We start from the raw sequence: 20,339 nt of genomic DNA, 5'->3' as shown, positions 1-20,339 counted from the left end.
ATTAATTAACTATACCTGACAAGCACCTGTGGCTCACTCCACCTCAAAATGGCAGAATCCACATTTTTCTCAAGGTCACATGGAACACTCTCCAAGGTAAGTTGTATAACATACCAAAGGATTAAGTTCAATAAATTTAAGAAGATTGGAATCATAAATTATAGTACTTTGACTACAAAAGATAAAAAATTGAAGTAAAAATTAATTTGGTAAATGTACAAACATGTATAAATTCATAGTATACTCAAAAGAATAGTAGGTCAAAGGAAAACCCACAAGGGGAATTTTAAAATATTTGATGTTAATAAACATGAAGACATAGCATAACAAAACTTAATGGGATGCAGCTAAAGCAGTGCATCTACAGAAATTTAAAGCACTAACAGCCTATATTTAAAAGGTGTAATATATCAAATCAAGGACTTCAATTTCCACCTTATCACACTGCATAGAGAAAAGCAAACTAAACCTAGAAGAAGCGAAACAGAAAGCAGGATAATATTAGAAAGAATAATAATGAAGTTGAGAGTAGATAACAGAAAAAGAAAACAATAGATCAAAATTTGGTTCTCTGACACAGATCAACAAAATTGACAGATTTTAGTTAGAGTGACCAGGAAAAAATAGAAAGAATCAACTTTCTTAGACTGAAAGATTGTGAATACTGATCATACTGTATGGACATTTGTATGACAACAAATTCATAGCTTAGATGAAGACAAATTACTAGAAAGACACACACTACTAACAGTACCTAAACAAGGAGTGAAAAGTCTAAATAGAGTTATGCAAATAGATTAAATTAGTTATAAAACATTCCTTTAAAGCAAAATCTAGCCCCAGATGACTTCACTCATGTATTTTACCACACAATTAAAGAATACTTAACTTGATCTTTCACAAAAATTTCTTAAAAGTAGAAATGTAGAGGATACTTCTCAAATTATTATTTTAGTCTAGCGTTATCCTGATACTACTACCAGAGAAAAGCATTAAAACAAACCAAAACTTTTTAGATCAATATCCCTTGTAACTATTGACAAAGAATGCTCAACAAAATACTAGCAAATCCAATCTAGCAACATTATTATATTAGACGTTAAACTGAATGAGATTTTTTGAAGGAGTTCAAAGCTGCTTTAACACCTAAAAATATATTGATGCAAAACACTGTGTGAACAGAACAAAGAGAAAATGCTTTATCATTTGACTAGATGGAAACAAAGCATTTGACAAGAGGTAACATCCATTCATGATAAAAGTTCTCTACAATTAGGAATTGAAGGGATTACGTTTACAATGAAATGCACAGAACAGAGAAATTCATAGGGAAACAAACTTAATTTGTGGTTGCCATAGCCTGGAAGAGGGGAGGATACAGAATATGACTACTAAGTGACAGATTCTCTTTGCTGATAGTCTAACTTTAGATTGTAGTAACATTATGCAATTTTGTGATGTACTAAAATCTACTGAACTGTACACTTTAAAAGCTTGAATTCATATTATATAAATTATATTTTAATACATCTGCTACTGAAAATTAAACAAAAGACCATATTAACAAATGGATGGAAACAGTGTTCCCAAAGAGAAAAAAATAGAGCTTTAAGATAGTAGTAATAAATTGGGCATGCTGATGTACACCTGTAATCTGAAAACTCTGGGAGTCTGAGGCAGAAGTACTGAAAGTTCAAACCCAGTCTCAAAGTCAAACCCTGACTCAAAATTATAAAATGAAAGAAGGGCTAGAGATGGAGCACAGTAGGAGGGCTCTGGGTTCAGAAAAAGAACAGTAACAATGGAAAAAGGGTGAGATCTTTGGAGTGTAGCTATGTTTGAGAGCAGATTCTCTATTGACAAGAAAGATGTTCTGCATAAAACCAAGATTTTGTGGTCAGATGGATGACAAAACAACCAGATATAAGGGGGAAGGCTGTAAGTGCAGTTAATTTGGGGAAGAAATTCAGGTTTGTTTGGGATATGGTGAATTTGAAAAATTTATTGGGCAGCCAGGTGGAGCTATCTAGTAGGCAACTGGCTATAGAAGTCTAGATTTCAGGAGAAAGCTGAGGCCTGATAATAGAAATGCAGTAGTTCATGACTAAACAGAACAAATTATCAAAGAGGTGTAAATAAAGACAACCAAAAACTAAATTTGGAACAGTCTAATATTAATAGGTTGAGGGGACAGATATGACAAATTCAGAGAAGCAACCAGTAAGGTTGTAATAAAATCAAGAGATTTTTATGTCCTACAGACCAAGTGAAGAAAGTATCTGCAGGAGGAGTGGTCTCTTGTTATATGGTCTCTTAGCATATATTGGTCCAGCAATTGTGTATTATTTTATTTTTCATAATATTTCATAAAATCAGAGATTATATCTACTTTAAATGACTATGAGCAAAGAGCAAGAATTTATTTACTCATATACTCAACAAGGGTTTATTAAGAACAAAGAAAATGTCCAGTTATTTTTTGCTGTGAATTTACTTTTCTGAGCAAACAAAAATTTCTATCTTCATGGGACTTAACTTCCAGTGCAGAAATACAGACTAGTACTTTCTTACAGAACCTCTTGCTATAATGAAAATATTCATTTTTGATATCCAATGTGATAGCCATTGTCACATATGGACAAAATGTGATGAGGGTAACTGAGGACTAAGTTTTTAATTTTGTTTAATTTTACTTAATTGATATTTAATTTAAATGGTCATATATGACTTATGTTTACTATATTAGTAATATACATAGTAAAACATAGTAAAATAATAAATATAGTAAATAAATGGAACATAGATTCAGAGAAAGATTGGGAATAGTTGCAACTTAAAATTGAATGAATAGAATGGCTTCATTGAGGAAATGAAAACAACAACAAAATGCTACTATATTTAGCTATGTTTAAAATCCACCTGAGATGAAAGATTAGAAGTATAGAAATAACAAATTTGATTAGCCTTGCATTTGGAAAAAAAAACCACTTCATTCCATATTAATTACCTGATTTGTTTATTAGAATTGCAATATTTTTAAACTAGAAAGTTGGTCCAGTGCTTGCTTCGGCAGTACATATACTAAAATTGGAAAGTTGGTCTAACTTTCTAACTTTTCAGCAGCTGCCTATTTAGGCTCTCAAACTCTAGGAAAAATAATACTGTTAAAAATCAGAGATTCATAAAAGAGAGTAGCTATAGAAAATTGTAGCCTCAGAATTTATCCAAAGAAAATTTTATAGATGAGGACTGAGAATGGAGAATAGACTCTGTAAGATTTCCAGTCTCAACAGCATATGTCAAAACCACAGTGAAGCAGTTCTCTTCTCATCTGCTGTGCTTAGCTCACTTTGGGCATACTACACTCAATGTGCTGCCATTAATATGAATTTTTTGAAAATAACAATGAATGCAATCTTTCCATTTTTACCACTATTTAATACAATTATTGAAGATTAACACAATAAGACTTAAATTAGAAGTGTCAGATAAACATTTTCTTCTTTCAATGAAGAGATAATTGTGTACTTTGAAATTCTTATTAAGTTGCATGGGACTCAAATTATAGTTAAAGTCTTTGTATCCCACATTTTTATTAGTCTGCTTTCCTATTGCTGAGACAGAATATCTAATACTCACAACTTAAAGCAAGAGAAGTTTATTTTGGCTTACACTTTCAGAGTTTTCAGTCCACGGTCAGCTGTCTCCAAGGCAGATACATCATAGTGGGAGGGTGTGAAGGAGGAAAGTTGCTTAACTCGTGGCATCCTGGAAGCAAGGAACAGGGGAAGCAACCAGAAAGAACGGTTCCAGGGACAGGTGTAGTCTCCAAGTTCACGTTGCCATAACACACTTCTTCTGGTTTGGGCCTCAGCTATAATGTCCCTCCCAGTGTGCTCACAATCCAACTACCTCTCCAGCTGTCTCTTAAATCAGTCAAGATTAAGCAAAACAATTTCTTGCATTAGGAGAGATGGGCTTTTTCTAGAGAAGATGTTTTCTAGTCCTAAAATATTAAAGTTACTGGTTAAAGAATAGATCAACCACTACAAGTCATTGGATCCATGAAAAAATTATCTGAGATAATTTTATGATTTCCTGTTTAATCTTGTATATACTATTATAGTTATATGGAGAAAATTTTGAAGTGTGCATGTGTGTTTGAGATGTGTGTATATGTTTGTGTGTTTGGTGGTTTGGAGAGGAAAAAAAAGGAGAGCCAGTAAAAAGAAATCCATACCAAATCTCCATGAATCATTTTTCAAAGACATGATTTTGCTCTTGCCAAATGTTAGAAGTTTTTTTGGAAAGTTTGATTGATATTCTGTATTATATTACCCAGTACAGTTCAACTATTCATGAGTTTATTGAAAATCTTTTTGACAAGTTTTTTAAAAGCATATTTTCGACTTGCTCTCTTCACATCCTTACCATCCTTTTATCTCTCAATCTTCTTTCATTTGTTTTGTGTCTGTGTAATTCTACTAAAATTGCCTATTTTCAATCTCTAAAGATCCTCTAGTAATCAAATATATTATTTCAGGAATATCACAACAAAAAGCAAAAAAGATCTCCCTTTAATTCTTTCTTATTATCAGTTTCTCTCTCTCTTGCCCCCTCGCCCCGTTTTTTGTTTTAACAGTTGCATACTTTCCATACTGGATACACTGTCCTCAATCTTATTTGATTCTGTTTGCTGACTGTTACAAATGTAACATAACACTCCTAACAACAAACTAGTAGTCAACTTTTCCCCAATTCAAAGTCCAACAGGGAATTCTTTGCTTCTATGAAGATAGTGCCAAGATTTTCATAAGTTTGGCATATTGGTACTTGCTGGATACAATGTCTGCCTTTATTTTCAACCTACTACTTCCTCATATACACATCCTAATCAAGTTCACGCAGCAAACTCAGTGGTTTAGGAAACTCAATTTTTGCAAATAGGGCTTTCCTGCCTGGAATATCCTTCCCTATAACTTTGTTAGCTTAGAGTATGCTTACCAACACTTATGAACATCATGCAAGTGTGAAACTTACCTAGGGTTCTTTTTCAAGTTGCTTCTCCAAGGATATATATACACTCTGCTCAGGTGCAGCAGATTTTTATTGTTTAATAGATTTAATGTTTTTCCTTGCTATTTTGTAGCAAAGATTTTGCTTTACTTACTTTTATCCTCAAATACTGTATCTGTCTTAAATGACTCTTAGTTGCACATTGTATTATTTTTTCACAGTTTTGCAAAGGGATATGTAAATATGCTTTGAATTTTTGTATGCTACCTTATTCAATGAAGAACAGTTTTTATTAATTAATTTATACCCTTCTTTAGATTATTTACTTATTCTTTTTGGATAACCCTCAAGGTCATTTTAGGGTTAAGCATTTCAGAAGTTCATAAAAATAAAGACAGTAATAGGATTTCTATTACAATTACCTTCTCCAAATCTTAAGGCTTTTCTAAAATTGACTAGGAACAATTTTAAATAAGTAGAATATGCAAAATGCCTTATGTTTCTTTCTATAACTTCTTACTTTCTCTCCAATTGTAGCCACCATTCAGACTTTGATGATAACTTCTAAGTACTGCCCTTTCCTGTATGTTTGTCACATGTATTCCCTTGTTCTCCTAAAGTATCTATTAGCAGACACCTGGGGTTTTGCCTCTGACAAAATTTATACAGAAAATACTCTTACTTTTGCATATTATATCATTGGTTTTTCTAAAGCCACATATTTAGTTGATAAGTGAATATTTGGAGGTAACTCAGGGTGGATGTTTAGTGAAGAGCTGTTTACTGCTCAGAATGCAATTTTGGTTTTCCCTGGATCAGTCCTTTCTTCAACTACATTTTTCTTTTTTCAACTTTGTTACTTCAATTGGGATCCTATGACCTAGACTTTCAACTTGCCTTTGTTAATGGAAAATTTGGGGCTCTGCCTTCACAAATGACAAGTGTCTTTTCCTTATGAGGAGTGACAGTTATGCATGTCCATTTTTAATGTTGATAAATATTTCAAGAAAAGAAAGATGTTGCACAAGAACTGTAATAAATGATTTGTTTATTCAAATACATAACACCTAATACATGACAGACCATATGTTAAGTTCTTGTAATATATGAACAGAAATGACATAGCCTCTCTCCTTTAAGTAGATTTGAGTTCTGGCTGGAAAGATAGACCAAACCCACGCACACCAAAGAAGTAAAAATAAATTTATTTATAAAAATAATGGCAAATTCTAAAAAACCTTGCAGAACAAACTGTCAGAGATGAAATGAGATAAGGGTACTTATACTAAATAAGAGAAATAGTAAACCTCTGCTCTGGAGAGAGAACATTTAAATTAAGATTTAAAGGTAGACAAACAATTAAACAAGAGTGGCAGAAGAAAGATAACAGACCGTGTGTGTCAAGCTGAGTCAGGACTGCGCTTGGCGCAGCCACTGAACATTATTAGAACTTAAGGAGGTGACTCATGATTTCTAAAATGCACAGACTAAACTTGCCCTCAGTTACAGGTTCCTTTCTTTACTCTGTATGTGGACATATGTGTCCAATGAATCAGAATATTTTATCATACATTCATAGCACACTTCTACCCTCTTCCAAATTCACATGAGGAAATAAATAGAACATAAGCAAAAGATACTATAGACTATCTTTGATAAATCAATGTCTCAATAACTACAAATATCCTATATTCATGTAATCTCTTTTCTCCCTTCCTCTTCCTACTGTCCCCTTCTCTTCTCCTACCTCATGGAAAGCCAAATCAAAATTAAAGATTGCTTTTTGAAATAAAACCCTAGAAATTTGTCTTAGAGCTATCAAACATTTGTCATTGTCATAGTAAAATATTTCCCAAATCTGTGTAGGTGGATAACAGATCTGTGGATCCACCCAGACTAAAACCCTCAAAATCTTAACACCAAGGGTCCCTTTCCCAGGCTCAGATAGGGATTTGATATTTGTGGACCTTGGTGACCTTGTTGGTTCTGCCTTTTTCTTAGCTTCCATGGCAGGAGACTCTCCCTTCCAATGCTTGTATTCTGTAGCTATGGGTATTTATGAAGTCAGTAAACCAGGCCATCACCTCTTATCCTTAAGTAATTATGTATATCTACATTTAGCATCTTTAGATGTTAATCTTGTTACCATGATAAGTAATTACATATATCTACATTTAACATCTTTAGATGCTAATCTTGCCACCATGATCTTTGAGGCTAATCTTGTTTTTCCCTTTGCAGTTCTTAGCAAATACTTCCTTGTGGTCATTAGATGCCCTTTATGGTGCACTTGCTATTTAGCATATAGTAGACATTACTCATATTCTTAGCATCATCAATTTTTGTCATTTTTCTTAACTTTGCAACTAAAACTAAGGAGAATAATTTCACTTTCTTATTTTTAGAGTGAGAACTATCTTAACATTTTAAGTTATCTTCTCTGGAATATTTTAAATCAATATCTACAATGACTAAAATTGTTTATTAAATAAATGTGATAGCATGATTGATTTGGTATGAATAAGAGTGGAAAATGGGTCTCATTTTTATGATTATTTTTTTCTAGTAGCATATAAAATTCAGGGCCAGAATCAGTAACTTCAAAAGTAAAAATATAGGGCCTTTCTTCAAAAAATAATGAATTTGAAGAGCACAAAACTAGAACATTGAACTGAGCATTGGGGTCTTCTGAGCATGGGTCCTATGGGATTGAAGAAGTTGCATGTTCAGGAGGCCCTCCCACTGTAAGTGTTTGGAGTATGTGGCATCTAAGAATAAATAGATAAACAAATATTTTTTTACTAAGTAGCTTTATAATACAATTTTATAATTATAATTTTATAATACAGTTTTAAGCATGAAATAGCATATAAAATAAAGTTAAAGAGGTATATTTATTTGACTCACTACAACAGTACATTTGGCACAGGGTATTCCGGTGAATAGAATATGTAGTTAAAAGGAAGCTACTTTAAGTTTCAAGTTGATCATTGACTGATATGCTTTGGTTTAGCCCAAAGACTGGCAGCCAAATTACTCAGGTTGGGAAACCTGGCTTGGTCTGCTCTAGTGGTGGTGCGTGTCATTGGATACACTGGCTTACTTTCCTATGTATAGATGGGTAGGGATGATGTATGGTCTATCATGTAGATTTTTCAGGCAAATTACTATATTTAAAGTCATTTAAACAGTATCTGCTGTGCAGTAAGCAAACATTTTGAAAGTTATGTTTACATTGCAGCTTTTGCCTAAGTATTTTCAATGTCCTAGACATAGTTCATTCTCTTTGATATTTGTAAATTCAAGTGTAATATGAAAAATATTTCCTAACATTGTTTGTGTGGTATTATAAATTTGATAGCAGGTGAAGCATTCATCTCATCATAATGGAAATAAATTATGTATATGTATATTCATATATTTATGTGCAAGATTATTTCCTTTTATTATTATGTTACTGAATAATAAAGGATTATACATTAATATGGAATATACTATAATGATTAAAAATTTGTTTCATGATTTATGGAAAAGATATATTGTTTTACAAACTATAAATCCTGTCATCTATGTCATCATGAAAGGCCATCTAAAATGTTCAAACATTATATTTAGAACTGTATCAAACAATATATTATCAGTAATTTTGATAAATGTTATTTGACTATTTTACTTCAGGTGGTTCATACTGAACAATATATTATTAAAAATAAAGTTGTAATCAGGTATAATTTCCAAATAAAAATGTGAGAATACTTTTAGGTATACCTTTTTCTTGGTTGTAAAAGTTGTACTAAAGTAAAAAGCAGTGCTCTTAAATTTATCACCCAGGTTCCTAACCATATGATGTACTCAATTCCTTCTTTCTCTTGGCTCTCACTACATAAAATTTATATATGATCTCTTCTTCTCATATTAGACACCATTACTGAAGTCTTCACTAACATCTACGTGACCAGTTTTGGCCCTGTCTCAGATACAGATATGGTGAGTTGTTTATTATAGAATTTTTTCTACATATAATAGAAAATGGTGGGTAATTTAGAAGGAAAGGTGTTTTTATTGTTATAGAACTATGTATCTATCTCACGTCTTATATACTCCATGCAAACACATAGAGAATAAAGGGTACTGATCTGTGTTTTGCAGCATAATACCAGTTTGAGCTTCAGATTAGCTCTTTATTTTCCATATTCTTGTCTACCTAGCAACAGTGTGGTAAAGAATTAAAATTTCAATAACAATGATCATATTACTGAGAACAATTTTCTAGTATTAAACCACCTGCTTGGACTTCCAGAAGTTTATATGGTTTCATGCACAAGTACTTCATACAGAATGTGGTCCCAGGTGCTGTTATGCACAAGGGAGTTCTGATTGGCACTAAGCAAGGTGAGGGTCTTGTGGTGCAATCTGTCTGTGTCTATAGGAGGCATCGATAAAGCAGTCAAAGGAAAACTAGAATACAGATGTTCTTGGATCTATACAATTTGTGTTTTGACTATTTTTCTTTAAAGTGAGACGAGTAGTAGAGAACACTTTATTTGGAGTGTTAGAAACTGGTAATCTAAGATCACCAAAGAAAAATTCTTCATTATTTATGGAAATTTTAACAATCAGTCCTCTATTTCTCCTGTTACTTACAGTGCTCGGAATAGAAATTTCTGTTGAAATAATCTTTTGTTCACGAGTACCGTGCCACTTTGTCAAATCCTCCACATGACACTTTCCTGTCTTGTCTTCCCCTTATACACATGTCTCTTGTCCCTTGCTACCTTTACCTCCCTGGCCAGTTAGTGGCTCATAAGCTCATTCATCCCTCTCTCCTTCTCCACTCCAGGGCTCAATGTCTGTTTAGAAATCTTCCTTAGGGTTCAGCCCAATTGTTCTCCAACATATCCTCTCTCCCAAGTTTCTTACCTTTCTCTGGTAACCCATGGGGCAAGCTGACAAGTTTGGATATTTTCCTCCTTTATAAACAAACCAAACAAACATTTTTCCTTTGTTACAAGCACTCATAAATATTATTAGTTGACTTTTCATGACCTCCCTTTCCTTTAGGAAGCTGAAATGCTATTTTTTAGTAATAAAAATTTGATTTTTCTTCTATCGGAACCACTCTGATCTCACAGTTACTTTATTATATTGACCTGTGTGGATGAAAATTTGAAGCAGTTTGAGGTTAAGAAGTTATCTTTGAGCTATGTGTGAAAACCATAGGCAGATTTTTACAGACCCTGTAATGAGTGGGAAACAACCAAGTTGCAGAAGAATTGTGCAGTATGACTTCTATGTACACTCTGTACCTATTGGAAAACAAAATAAAACAACGACAACGAAAATTCAGTAGTGAGATCCAGAAATAGGATGGAGGAAGAGTAGTGGATGGAACGAGGATAATGTACTTCCACACTACCTGGCATTTTAATAAAAATAATCTGAAGCCAATATGGCAGAATTATGTTTGTTGAACCTCAATGATAAAGGCCAATCATATTATTCTCTGTGCTTTTCTGTATGTTCAAAATATTTCCTAATAAAGATTGTATTTAAAAAGAAGTTATCCTCATCTTTAGAGATGTAGTTAATACAAAATGCTGTCAGGTCTTTATAGCTTCTTTTCAAATTTAGAATGTGAAGGTTTAAAGCCCCTCTGTACCCAACCCTGGATGTAAGGCAGAATTCTGGAACAAAGGAAGAAAAGAACCCTGTTTAACAAAACCCTTCTTTCTCATTTGCTTTAGCTTACATTTTGGTCTAACTTTTTGTTTTTCTTTTCTTGGGGGAGGGGTCTCTTACAAACTTGGCCAGTATTCTACCATTGAGTTATACTACCAGTCCCTCGTCTAAAATACTAATCTTCTTTTTCCATAGATCAATTTAAGTCTACAGGACTTTGAAATGATGACAAAGACATATTTAGCAATTTTATGTAGCCCAAATGCTATTTGTAGGCTGTAAAAATAATCTTTTCTTAGTAAATTATCTTTGTCTTTGTCTTTTGTCTTAGTAAATGCTCCCAAACAATAGAAACGTAGAGTGATCATAAATCCCAAACTTCTGGGTAGAATCATGTGGACAGTCAGAATTTTATCAAGCACTACAATGAAAAATTAACAGAATATTATATAAATGATGGTGCATATATGATTACTTTTGGTATCACGTTACCAGTGAAACCGGAATGGCAAATCATACATGTTCCCAAAATATCAATAAGTTTATAATAGTGAAGGTTTTTTTAATGTGTGTTTATGTTGTGGATATTAGTAGTAATAATTACTGCATGGGAATTTTTTATTTTTTAACACAGTGAGTAATTTTACCTAAAAAATATAAAAACTTTAAAAGACGTGTTTAGTATGTGAGGATTATAGAAAAAGTCAAGTCCTACATTTTTTGGCAAAATGTATTAAGACTTCTTGTTCCAATAAGAATAATATATTTGACTAATCATCTCCTTGTCTTTGCTGTGACCAATCTTTGGAAACAGGGTGGATTTGAAGAGGCAATACACTGATCATTGGTATACATATGATATAGAGAAGATTTCAAATGAGGTCCAGGAAATAACTTCATCAGTTAAATGTTCTGTTTGATATTTTCCAAGACTAGAGAAGAAAATGGAACTGGTGAATATTAGTGCTGCATAACCTATATACACATATACACATATAACAGACAGAAACACATAATTACATTGAAAGTTTACCAGGAAAAAGGAAGCTCAATTAAAAAAAAAAAACATGTCATGAGTAGAAATGATTTGGTCTTCATAACGACCAAAATGTGTACTTTTAATCTTGGTATTACTTTTGCTCATGGAAAATAAGATAAATAATGAGGAAAAATTTTTTTTTCCTGTTTAGTACATACTGTTGTTTATGACACTCTAAATACAGATACAATGAGAATGAGAAGGAAAAGCACATCCATATTATTACCTACAAGTAAAAGAAGCTATGGAGACACCTAATTCATGTATTAAAGAAACTATTTTTTACAGAAAAAAGTAAATAATACATTTAATTATGCTTTCAATAGCATAGTTGATACACTATCTTTTTTTTGCAGTGTTCATGCTCAATATTAAATTCTAAACTCCTAACTTCTCTTATTCAGGTCAGTGGTATGAATTTGCTGTGACATTAACCTGAGTGAAAAAAGCAGAATAGCAAAAAGAATTAAAAACCAAAAGAACAAACACATACCCACACACATGCATACACACGCACACACACACAAACAGACATAACCCCTTCTCCCAAACACACCGGCATACACAGCCATCTCAAAATCATTAACCAGTGTAATTGTCCAAAGAAAGTTACAGATCTAAATTATAATTAAAGATTCTAATTACAATGTCTGCAATTAAGTTACAAAAGTTTTTATTTCAACATTTTAAAAATTCATGAGTAAGACGGTAATTAAACTTTGGAATGCAGTAGTAGCTGACAATCAACAAAGTTTGTAGTAGGCCTGTGAATTATAGCAATTTTGAACTCATGCCTCTGCTTTTTTTTTCTTCTACACCTATGTTTCTGTATCTGTAGAAATTTTCACCGTGCATCCATAATCTTCAGACATAAGTGGTACAACTACCAAATGATTGCACTTGAGCCCAGATGGTTGTTTTTGATCACTGTTAGGGTTTAAACTTGAACAATGGAATCTTTTTGAGGTAATACTAAGATTGCAGCATTTTAGCTTGGTCTATTTAGAAGCAGGCAGTCAGATAAAAGTGACCTTGGTCTGTTGATTGTATTGATCTCCTTTGTTAATATTTTTCTTCCTCTTTGACAACATGGAGAGTGTTATCTCTTAGAATCCTCAGAAACCACTGGGTATTGCTAGTTCAGTAGTTAACCTCATCATGAGGGTTAGGGAGTTTTTAGATCTCAATATCTGGTTGGAAATTTACACTGGACTTATATGTTCTCCTTTATCAGGGATTGTCATTTGCAAATGTGGTTAACTAAGGATCATACTACAAAACTGTCAAGCACTGCATGTCAGAAGTAAAGTAATAATATTTACTCACTTTAGAGCTAGCCTGTAGGAGTTAGCTACTGAGTGATTATTGATATTTTGGACAGTTAAGAGTTAGACTCAGATAACATTCATTCATTCAGTAAATATTTTCCAGTCACTGTCTAGGATCTGTAAATTGTTCCTCAAAATGTGGTGCATACACATCTGCATTGGGATCACTAGGTTATGAATTAAACTAGTTGAGCCCCTTCTAAGATCTATGGACTCACGTTTGGTAATTGAGGGCACAATAGTCTGCATTTTAGTACCTTAACTGTTTGGCTTCATTCTAAATATGACAAAAAATTATTATAAGATTGTTGAAGATTAGGGGTAGGTACAGAGCATATGTAAGTTAGATTTTCTGCAGTCCAGTAATGTATAGTAGAGGATAAGATAACAAAAAGGGTTTACAAGAAAACTTGTATTCCAGCTGAGAGATGATTGTGGACTGTGCTAGAATAGAGTTGCTGAAGACTGAAAGATAAGAAAAGATTTAAAATATTTCCATGTGGAAGAATTGCCCATACTTGGTGGTCTGTTCACTGTTGAAGAAGAAATATAAAAGGAAGCTCTGGAGGATTGGGTCAAAAGTGGTACCATTCATGGGCATATTGAACACAGGAGTGGAAGTTTGTCTTCATTTTGCTTCTTGGCTGATGAATATTTGTGGTTTTAGACATATTCAGCTAAGGTGTATTTAATTGAAGACATCAAAGTAGAAGGCATAGATTTGTAGCTCAGAAGAGAGGAACAGAGTGAACATGGTAGGAAGGAACTGATGCTAGTTGAAACCACAGGCATATGTAAAATTGTACGAGGCAAGTGATTGGAGTGAAAGTCTATACTTTTGTAGAAACTCTAGAACATCAGTATTTAAACAACAGCAAGAGAATTAAAAATACCTCAGTGGAGTGATGAGGAGCAATCATGGATATTTGTCAAAATGAATAGTGATTTCTTTCACTGAAGGAGAGTGGGTTTTGACCCTTAATTATGAATGTCAAAGGCCTCTAACTATTATTCCTTATCAGAGGCAATGATATGCAGTAGTCAGATATCTGTACCACAGCCCTCTGTCATGACAGGATTCTATAGATGAAGGTCATTTGGCTCATTTGGTCATGCATGAATCCATAGGTTTTTCTCAAAGTGAAAACTCACCTAGGAAGTGGGGTAACAGTTCTAGAAAAGAAGGCAAGTAGAAGTTACTTGACTCTATCTATTACCTTTCTCTAGGAACTTAATGTGTGAAGTTTTAGCTCTCCTACTTTCTTAGGGAGAGAGTGGCATTGCTTTACATTCTCCCCGCTCTTGTATAAACTACATATCAAACAACCATGATTTCTGAACATAAAGTGATTCTTAAAATAAAAATTGCAGAGATTGCAAGCAGTTTTCCTAGAGTACGAGCCCAAAGACTATGTTTTTAGAATGCCTAGATTAAGAATAATAGTTTATACCCATCGGTGTTACTCCTGTACATTTTCTAGGATATATGGTTACATGAAGATTGTTGGCAGGCATGGGAAGTTCTCAGATCCTTTCACAAGAATTTGTCCAGTTATTTCCCACAACTCCAGGTAAATGCAGTTTTAAGACTATGAATATAAAGAACATTGCAAAAGTAAGGTGACAATAACCATGTCCTACATTATGGGAAAGCAAAGAAAAATGTTGAAATGTGTCATTAGATTAAGAACAAGGAGGTGTTTTGCTGGTAGTGGTAAAAGCAAGCAGATTGCAGTGGGTGGAGGCATGTGGGAGGTGAGGAAGTAGATAAAGAGTGGAGGCAACATTTTTAAGCAACGTGGCTGAGGAAAGAGGCGAGACAGAGGGCAACATTTATGAGGCATTATAACTCTCTGTGAGGCTTTTATTTTTAAAGATTGCATTGAACTTCTCACTGTACTCAGAACATGCCATTACTTTAACAGCTCCCCGGCCTTGCACATGTTTTTCCCTGTTCTTATTATGCTTCCCACCTCCTTTGCCAACTGGAGATCTTTTATGTATTCAGGGTCAGTCTCAAATTTCATTTTCTCTAATGTCTTTTTAGTTTACTTTAAATTTCCAATCCTTCTTTTCCTTTTGTGGCACTTCACAGTGTTCATATTTCATGACTTGCAAACTGAATTATAAAAAGTCTTTACATGTTTTTCTTTACTCTCAGCTACTAAAAGGCATAACTGTCTGTGCATTTTGACAAGATTTGCTAAATATGTGCTGTGTATAGCACAGTATTAGAGCTAAAATGTCTAAGTGTATCCAGTGGCTGCCCTCAAGTTGCTCATTGTAAAATCCAAAACAGCTAAGAAGCATCATTAATTTTAAAACAATGTGATAATGCTTTAACTAAAGTATTTATAGATACATATGGTTCCTGAGGGAGGGTGAGTGGAAGATCTACAGTGTGCAAAGTTTTCCAGGAAAAAGATAGCTAAGGAGGACAAAGAAGTATTGATTAGCTAGCTAATGGGAAAAAAAGAATATCTTAGCACAAATTTGAAAGATTTTGTAGGAAAAGAGGCTGGAAAGATACAATCAGGTTATGATGGGTGTTATAGCTTATTGATCCCAAACAGGTATTGAACTATGCTCAAATAAAACCTTAAAACTTTAAATTTCTGATACCAGAGGAAATATTATCCCATTTTTTTTGGAATGTGTGCCTATTCTTAAAAATATAACCTTATCATGACTATTTTAACAGTTAGACGTAACAGCATGGTGATTCAGATACACAGATATTCACACGTACACAGACATACAAAAGACATTTTACACCTGTGAGTGGAAGGATTAGGGTATTACATACTGATGAGTATTTGCCATAAGACGTCTGAGAGCTTTTCTGCCATCTGTCTCTCCTTATGTCCCATTGCAGATCTTGTTGCTGAGAATCCCTGCTAATACATTAAATTTCTAATGGCTCCCTTCTTCAATCATTTATGGACTAATTATTGCACATTTCCTATGTTCCTTGCAGTTTGTTAGATGCTGGTGACATGGCATACAGGGAGTAAGTTGGGACCCTTGTTTTCAGTGTGGAGTAGAAGCCAGACAGATGTAGGGAACTGATAAGGAAAATGACTCCTGGAGGAGATGGGGAATGATACACTGGAGCCCCAGGCTGTGTGCTGTGTGTCAGTCAGTGTTGCCGTAGCACAGTGTGTGTGTGTGTGCGCGTGTGTGTGTGTGTGTGTGTGTGTGTGTGTGTGTGTGTGTGTAAGTCTAGCTGTGGCAGGGGAATTGCTGGAGACAAGGCTGGAGAAGTAAGAGTGAAAGAAATCATATAGGGCCTTGGAGACTGTGAAAATGTTTGAACTTCAGTAAACAGACGTAAGAAATTCAACTGATGAAATTGAGCGACATTTTTTTCTTTGAATTTCCTTCCCTATATCAAGACAATATCTTAGTGCATTCTGTAGCCCAGAGAGTCCTGTCAGGTGGTATTTATGCAGCAATATCTTCTGCCATTTAGGTTTTCTCTCCTTTTCCCAGCCTGGTTCAAAGTTGAAGAATGTACTGAGAGAGATAGACCATAATCTAATCTTTGTCTCTACTTTCTGAGTCTTCCAGAGTTAAGCGAGGAGAACAAAAATTAGAAAAAGGGGACAATGTCTTTTTTACTTACCTAGTTCTGTTTATAATTCTCTCTTGAAGATCAGTGTCATTTGTGTTGTATGTAAATTCTGGCTCTGTAGTGAGGCACCCTTGTGATTTCTTCTCATTGATCATTTTATTGCACTGTCTGCACTTGAGTTGGGAATTACAGGAGGAAAAAGGATTCTTTCAAAGTGATTCATGCTAAGCTACCTTCTTTAGTGTCCAAAGATTTTCTAAAATCTTTACATGTGTTTCTCATTTCATCTTTACAAGAATCCTAATAATTACTTTTCAATATTATAATCATTTTTTTAGACAAGTCATCCTAAATGAGAGAATAAATAATCTGCTCAAGGGTAGGTGTCCAGATTTACCTAATTTAAGAGAAAGCTCTCAGCATCTATTTCATATTATTCACCATATTGTTTGATTGATCTTGTATTTGAGTCAGTTGAAAATGTGGAAAGAAGACATTTTCTTGATATGTATATTGAAAAAGTACTACATAATATTTTAGTATACTTACAGTGGTTAATGTACTCAAGCAAATTAACATGTCTATCATCTTGTGCAATTACCTTTTGTTTGCAGTAAGAACACTATTTCATCCTCTTAGCAAATTCTCTATATACAACACAATATTTTACCTGTACTCATAACATTGTAGCTTATATCTGTAGACATACTCATTAATTGTACTTTTTTGTAACTGTGTTCTTTGACCTACTTCTCCCTATATCCTTCTTCTTCCTGCTTCTGGAAACCAGCATTTAATTGTTTCTAATGTTAAACATTTTTAAAAGATTCCACATATAGGTGAGGTTATGCAGTATTTTCTTTCTGTGTCTAGCTTTTTGTCACTTACCATACATAGAATTCTCCAAATTCATCCATGTTATCGCAAATGGCACTATTTCTTTTTTGAGGCTGAAAAATACTAATATACATAAATGTAGACTTTGTTTAGAAGTATCTGTTTCTTTTTTAAGACTGAGAATATTTCTACACACACACTTACACACACACACACAATTTCTATATCCATTCATGTATCAGTGGACACTGAGGTTGCTTCTATGTCTTGGTTATTGTGAATAGCGTTGCAAAGAATATAGGAGTACAGATATCTCTATGAGGCGATGATTTGATTTCTCCCCATCTCTTTTTCTCTCTCTCCCTCTCCCTCTTTCTCTCCCTCTCCTTTTCATCTTTCAACGGTCTCTCTACAACGTTAAACAGCCTAGGTTGAACTCTAGCTTGAGATCCTCCTGCCTCAAACTCCAGAGTGCTGGAGGTTATAAATGCGCAGCACCATGCCTAGTTTATTGTCTTTTTCATAATATACATCCTCGTTCTTATAGGGTCATACCTCTTTGTGGTTTTATTTGGGTTTTCCAACATTTAGTGATATTCAGCAAATTTTTATATAGCTAGAGCCCATTTTATGTTTTCTTTTGAGAAATTTCTATTTAGAAACTTTCTCTATTTTAAAATCAAGTATTTTGTTGTTATGCTCTTGAGTTTGTGTTTCTGGCTCTCGAAGTTATCATTTTATTGAATATTTAATTTTAGTTTGATAAGTCTCACTTGTTTAATTTTGCTTTTGTTGCCCGAGTTGTTGCTATTTTGGTACTTGAATGTTTGTTGTCCAGAAACTCATTACCAAGACAAATGGCAAAGAACTTTTCATCTATATTTTGTTCTACAAGTTTTACAGTTTCAGGTCTTACGTTTAGGTCTTCAACCTTTGTTGAGTTCATTTTTGTGCATGGTATAAGAAAATGACCAATTTCTTCTTTTGCATATAAATATCTAGTTTTTCTAACCTTACTTATTAAACAGACTATCCTTTCCAGAGATTGTAATATGCCAGGGTTATCCTTGCTGTATAATACTTTCTGTAACTGTAAATAATCCTGACAAGTACCCCTTTATTGGTCTCAGAAGAAAGAATATTTCACTTTAATGTCCTGCCTTCAAGGGATGTTTTTATGTATGGTACAATGAAAACAGAATGGTGTCTGGAAACAGACGTTAAACTGAAACTTTGGCATTAGAACAATTTTGTTAATATCGATTTTGAAATAGTCCCTACCTGGGAAATGGGGATATTTTGTACATTTACTGAAGTTGTTAGAAATGTAAATAACAAAAATTATATCAAATCGCTAATTCCTATCACTTCTGTTATTTGGAATACTTTTATTAGATATGCTTTAATGTTATGCTATTAAAATCTTAATCTTTAGATCAGTTTCTAATTTATTAGTGAAACTTGCCTGCCCTCTAGTTCCAAATGGGAAGCCCAAATACCTTACCTCCATAATGGTTGGGATATACAGCAGCTGCGTGTACAATTTTTGTTTGAGCATTTTTGTATAAAAGAGATTTACGATCTTCCACTAATTTGTTTTATTAGCACTCTGCTGATATGTTTTTAAAGTGCCCCATTTTATTTGGTAATTTTTTCAACTCTAACACCTTGCTAAATTTGTTGTTTACCTCTCTTTAAGTACCTAGTGCAAGATATTGAGCTTAACTATTCTTGTATATTTCAAGAATGTTGTTTATTTAATTGCTATGTACCTACTTCTTAAGCTATGTTTTCCATCATTATAGAAAAAAAACACTAATTGGAATTTACTCAGGGGAGACTAGCCTTTAATAGACGAAAGGGAATCATGAAATAAATTTTACTACTTTTAAATACACTTATTCTATGAAAGTAAATGAGATACAAGTTCCCAATGATGAATGTAAATGTATTGTATACCTAAAATGTACCGATAAAAAGAATTTAAGAGAAAAAAAAAGTAAATGAAAAATCTCTCCATTATTCATTCTGGGAATATGATTGTGTTTAGTGAGGAGATATAATTCTTCAATAATTGGCTACAAGCATTGACATATAAATAATGTAGTCCAACAATGAAGAATATGTTGTTTTGTCTAAGTTACTGTGTCATTGAAATCATGTTTATATACTAAGTTATGCAAAAGAGAGTGATTTTTTTGTTTGCAGAACAAATTATGGGACATCAATGAAGGAATTCATTGTATAAATGCAGATTTTTAGTGGCAATAAAAACACTAGACTAGAAACTGTATCCTTGTTTGCGTTCTGCCCCTAATACATTTAGAAACAGGAAATTCACTGAGTTTATCTCTGACAAATCTATAAAAGGAAGAAATTTGGATTAAATTTTTCCATAAGGAACTTTTCAAATCTTGGATCTTCAGCTATTCATTGTCACCCAACAATCAATCTTACTTTTCCTGTAAATAAGATAGCTACATGTAGATATGTCCTCATGGATATTTTGTTTTTTTCTAAAATTGTACTTTAGTGTGTCTGTACTCTCTGATGTATTATTCAGTAACTACTGTTATACTTTCTTCTAGAATTTCCATTTGTGGGTCTGTCTTAAATTTGCATGAAGTTATTCTGTTTTGTAATTATTGTGGCAATTTTCAAGTAAAACACAATACAAATAATTACTCTATTAGTACACATTCATGGAAAATCTGAAGTTAATTTTAAGGAAACTTTTCAAGAATATTCTTTTCACACACCAAGAATATGTATTTTAGAAGTGAGCAAATACATCTCATGCAAATAACTTATTTGAAGATTGAATACTTGCTAGATACACAGTAAATGTCACTTGATTGAATAGCTC

The 20,339-nt window shown here is 33.4% G+C and overlaps 1 protein-coding gene across 10 annotated transcripts in view; it reads left to right on the top strand.

Moving 5' to 3' along the window:
* Positions 1 to 20,339, top strand: part of Gabra2 (gamma-aminobutyric acid type A receptor subunit alpha2) — a 131,896-nt gene that overhangs the window by 59,544 nt on the left and 52,013 nt on the right. For 8 of the 10 annotated variants that reach the window (XM_004849776.4, XM_013073996.3, XM_087187562.1 and 5 more), the window contains one exon: positions 8,936 to 9,003. The exons of the other annotated variants lie outside the window; for them this stretch is intronic. In XM_004849776.4, the coding sequence (XP_004849833.1) occupies positions 8,936 to 9,003 (68 nt within the window). The remainder of the gene's footprint in view (positions 1 to 8,935; positions 9,004 to 20,339) is intronic. 10 annotated transcript variants of the gene reach the window in all.

The sequence above is a fragment of the Heterocephalus glaber genome, unplaced genomic scaffold (assembly GCF_053883595.1).
Source record: "Heterocephalus glaber isolate CG9 unplaced genomic scaffold, H.glaber_assembly_v1.0 deba00001509, whole genome shotgun sequence".
In the NCBI taxonomy this organism is placed as follows: Eukaryota; Metazoa; Chordata; class Mammalia; order Rodentia; family Bathyergidae; genus Heterocephalus; species Heterocephalus glaber.
Note: the sequence above shows the minus strand (reverse complement) of the source record. Positions and strands in the feature narration are given on the sequence as shown.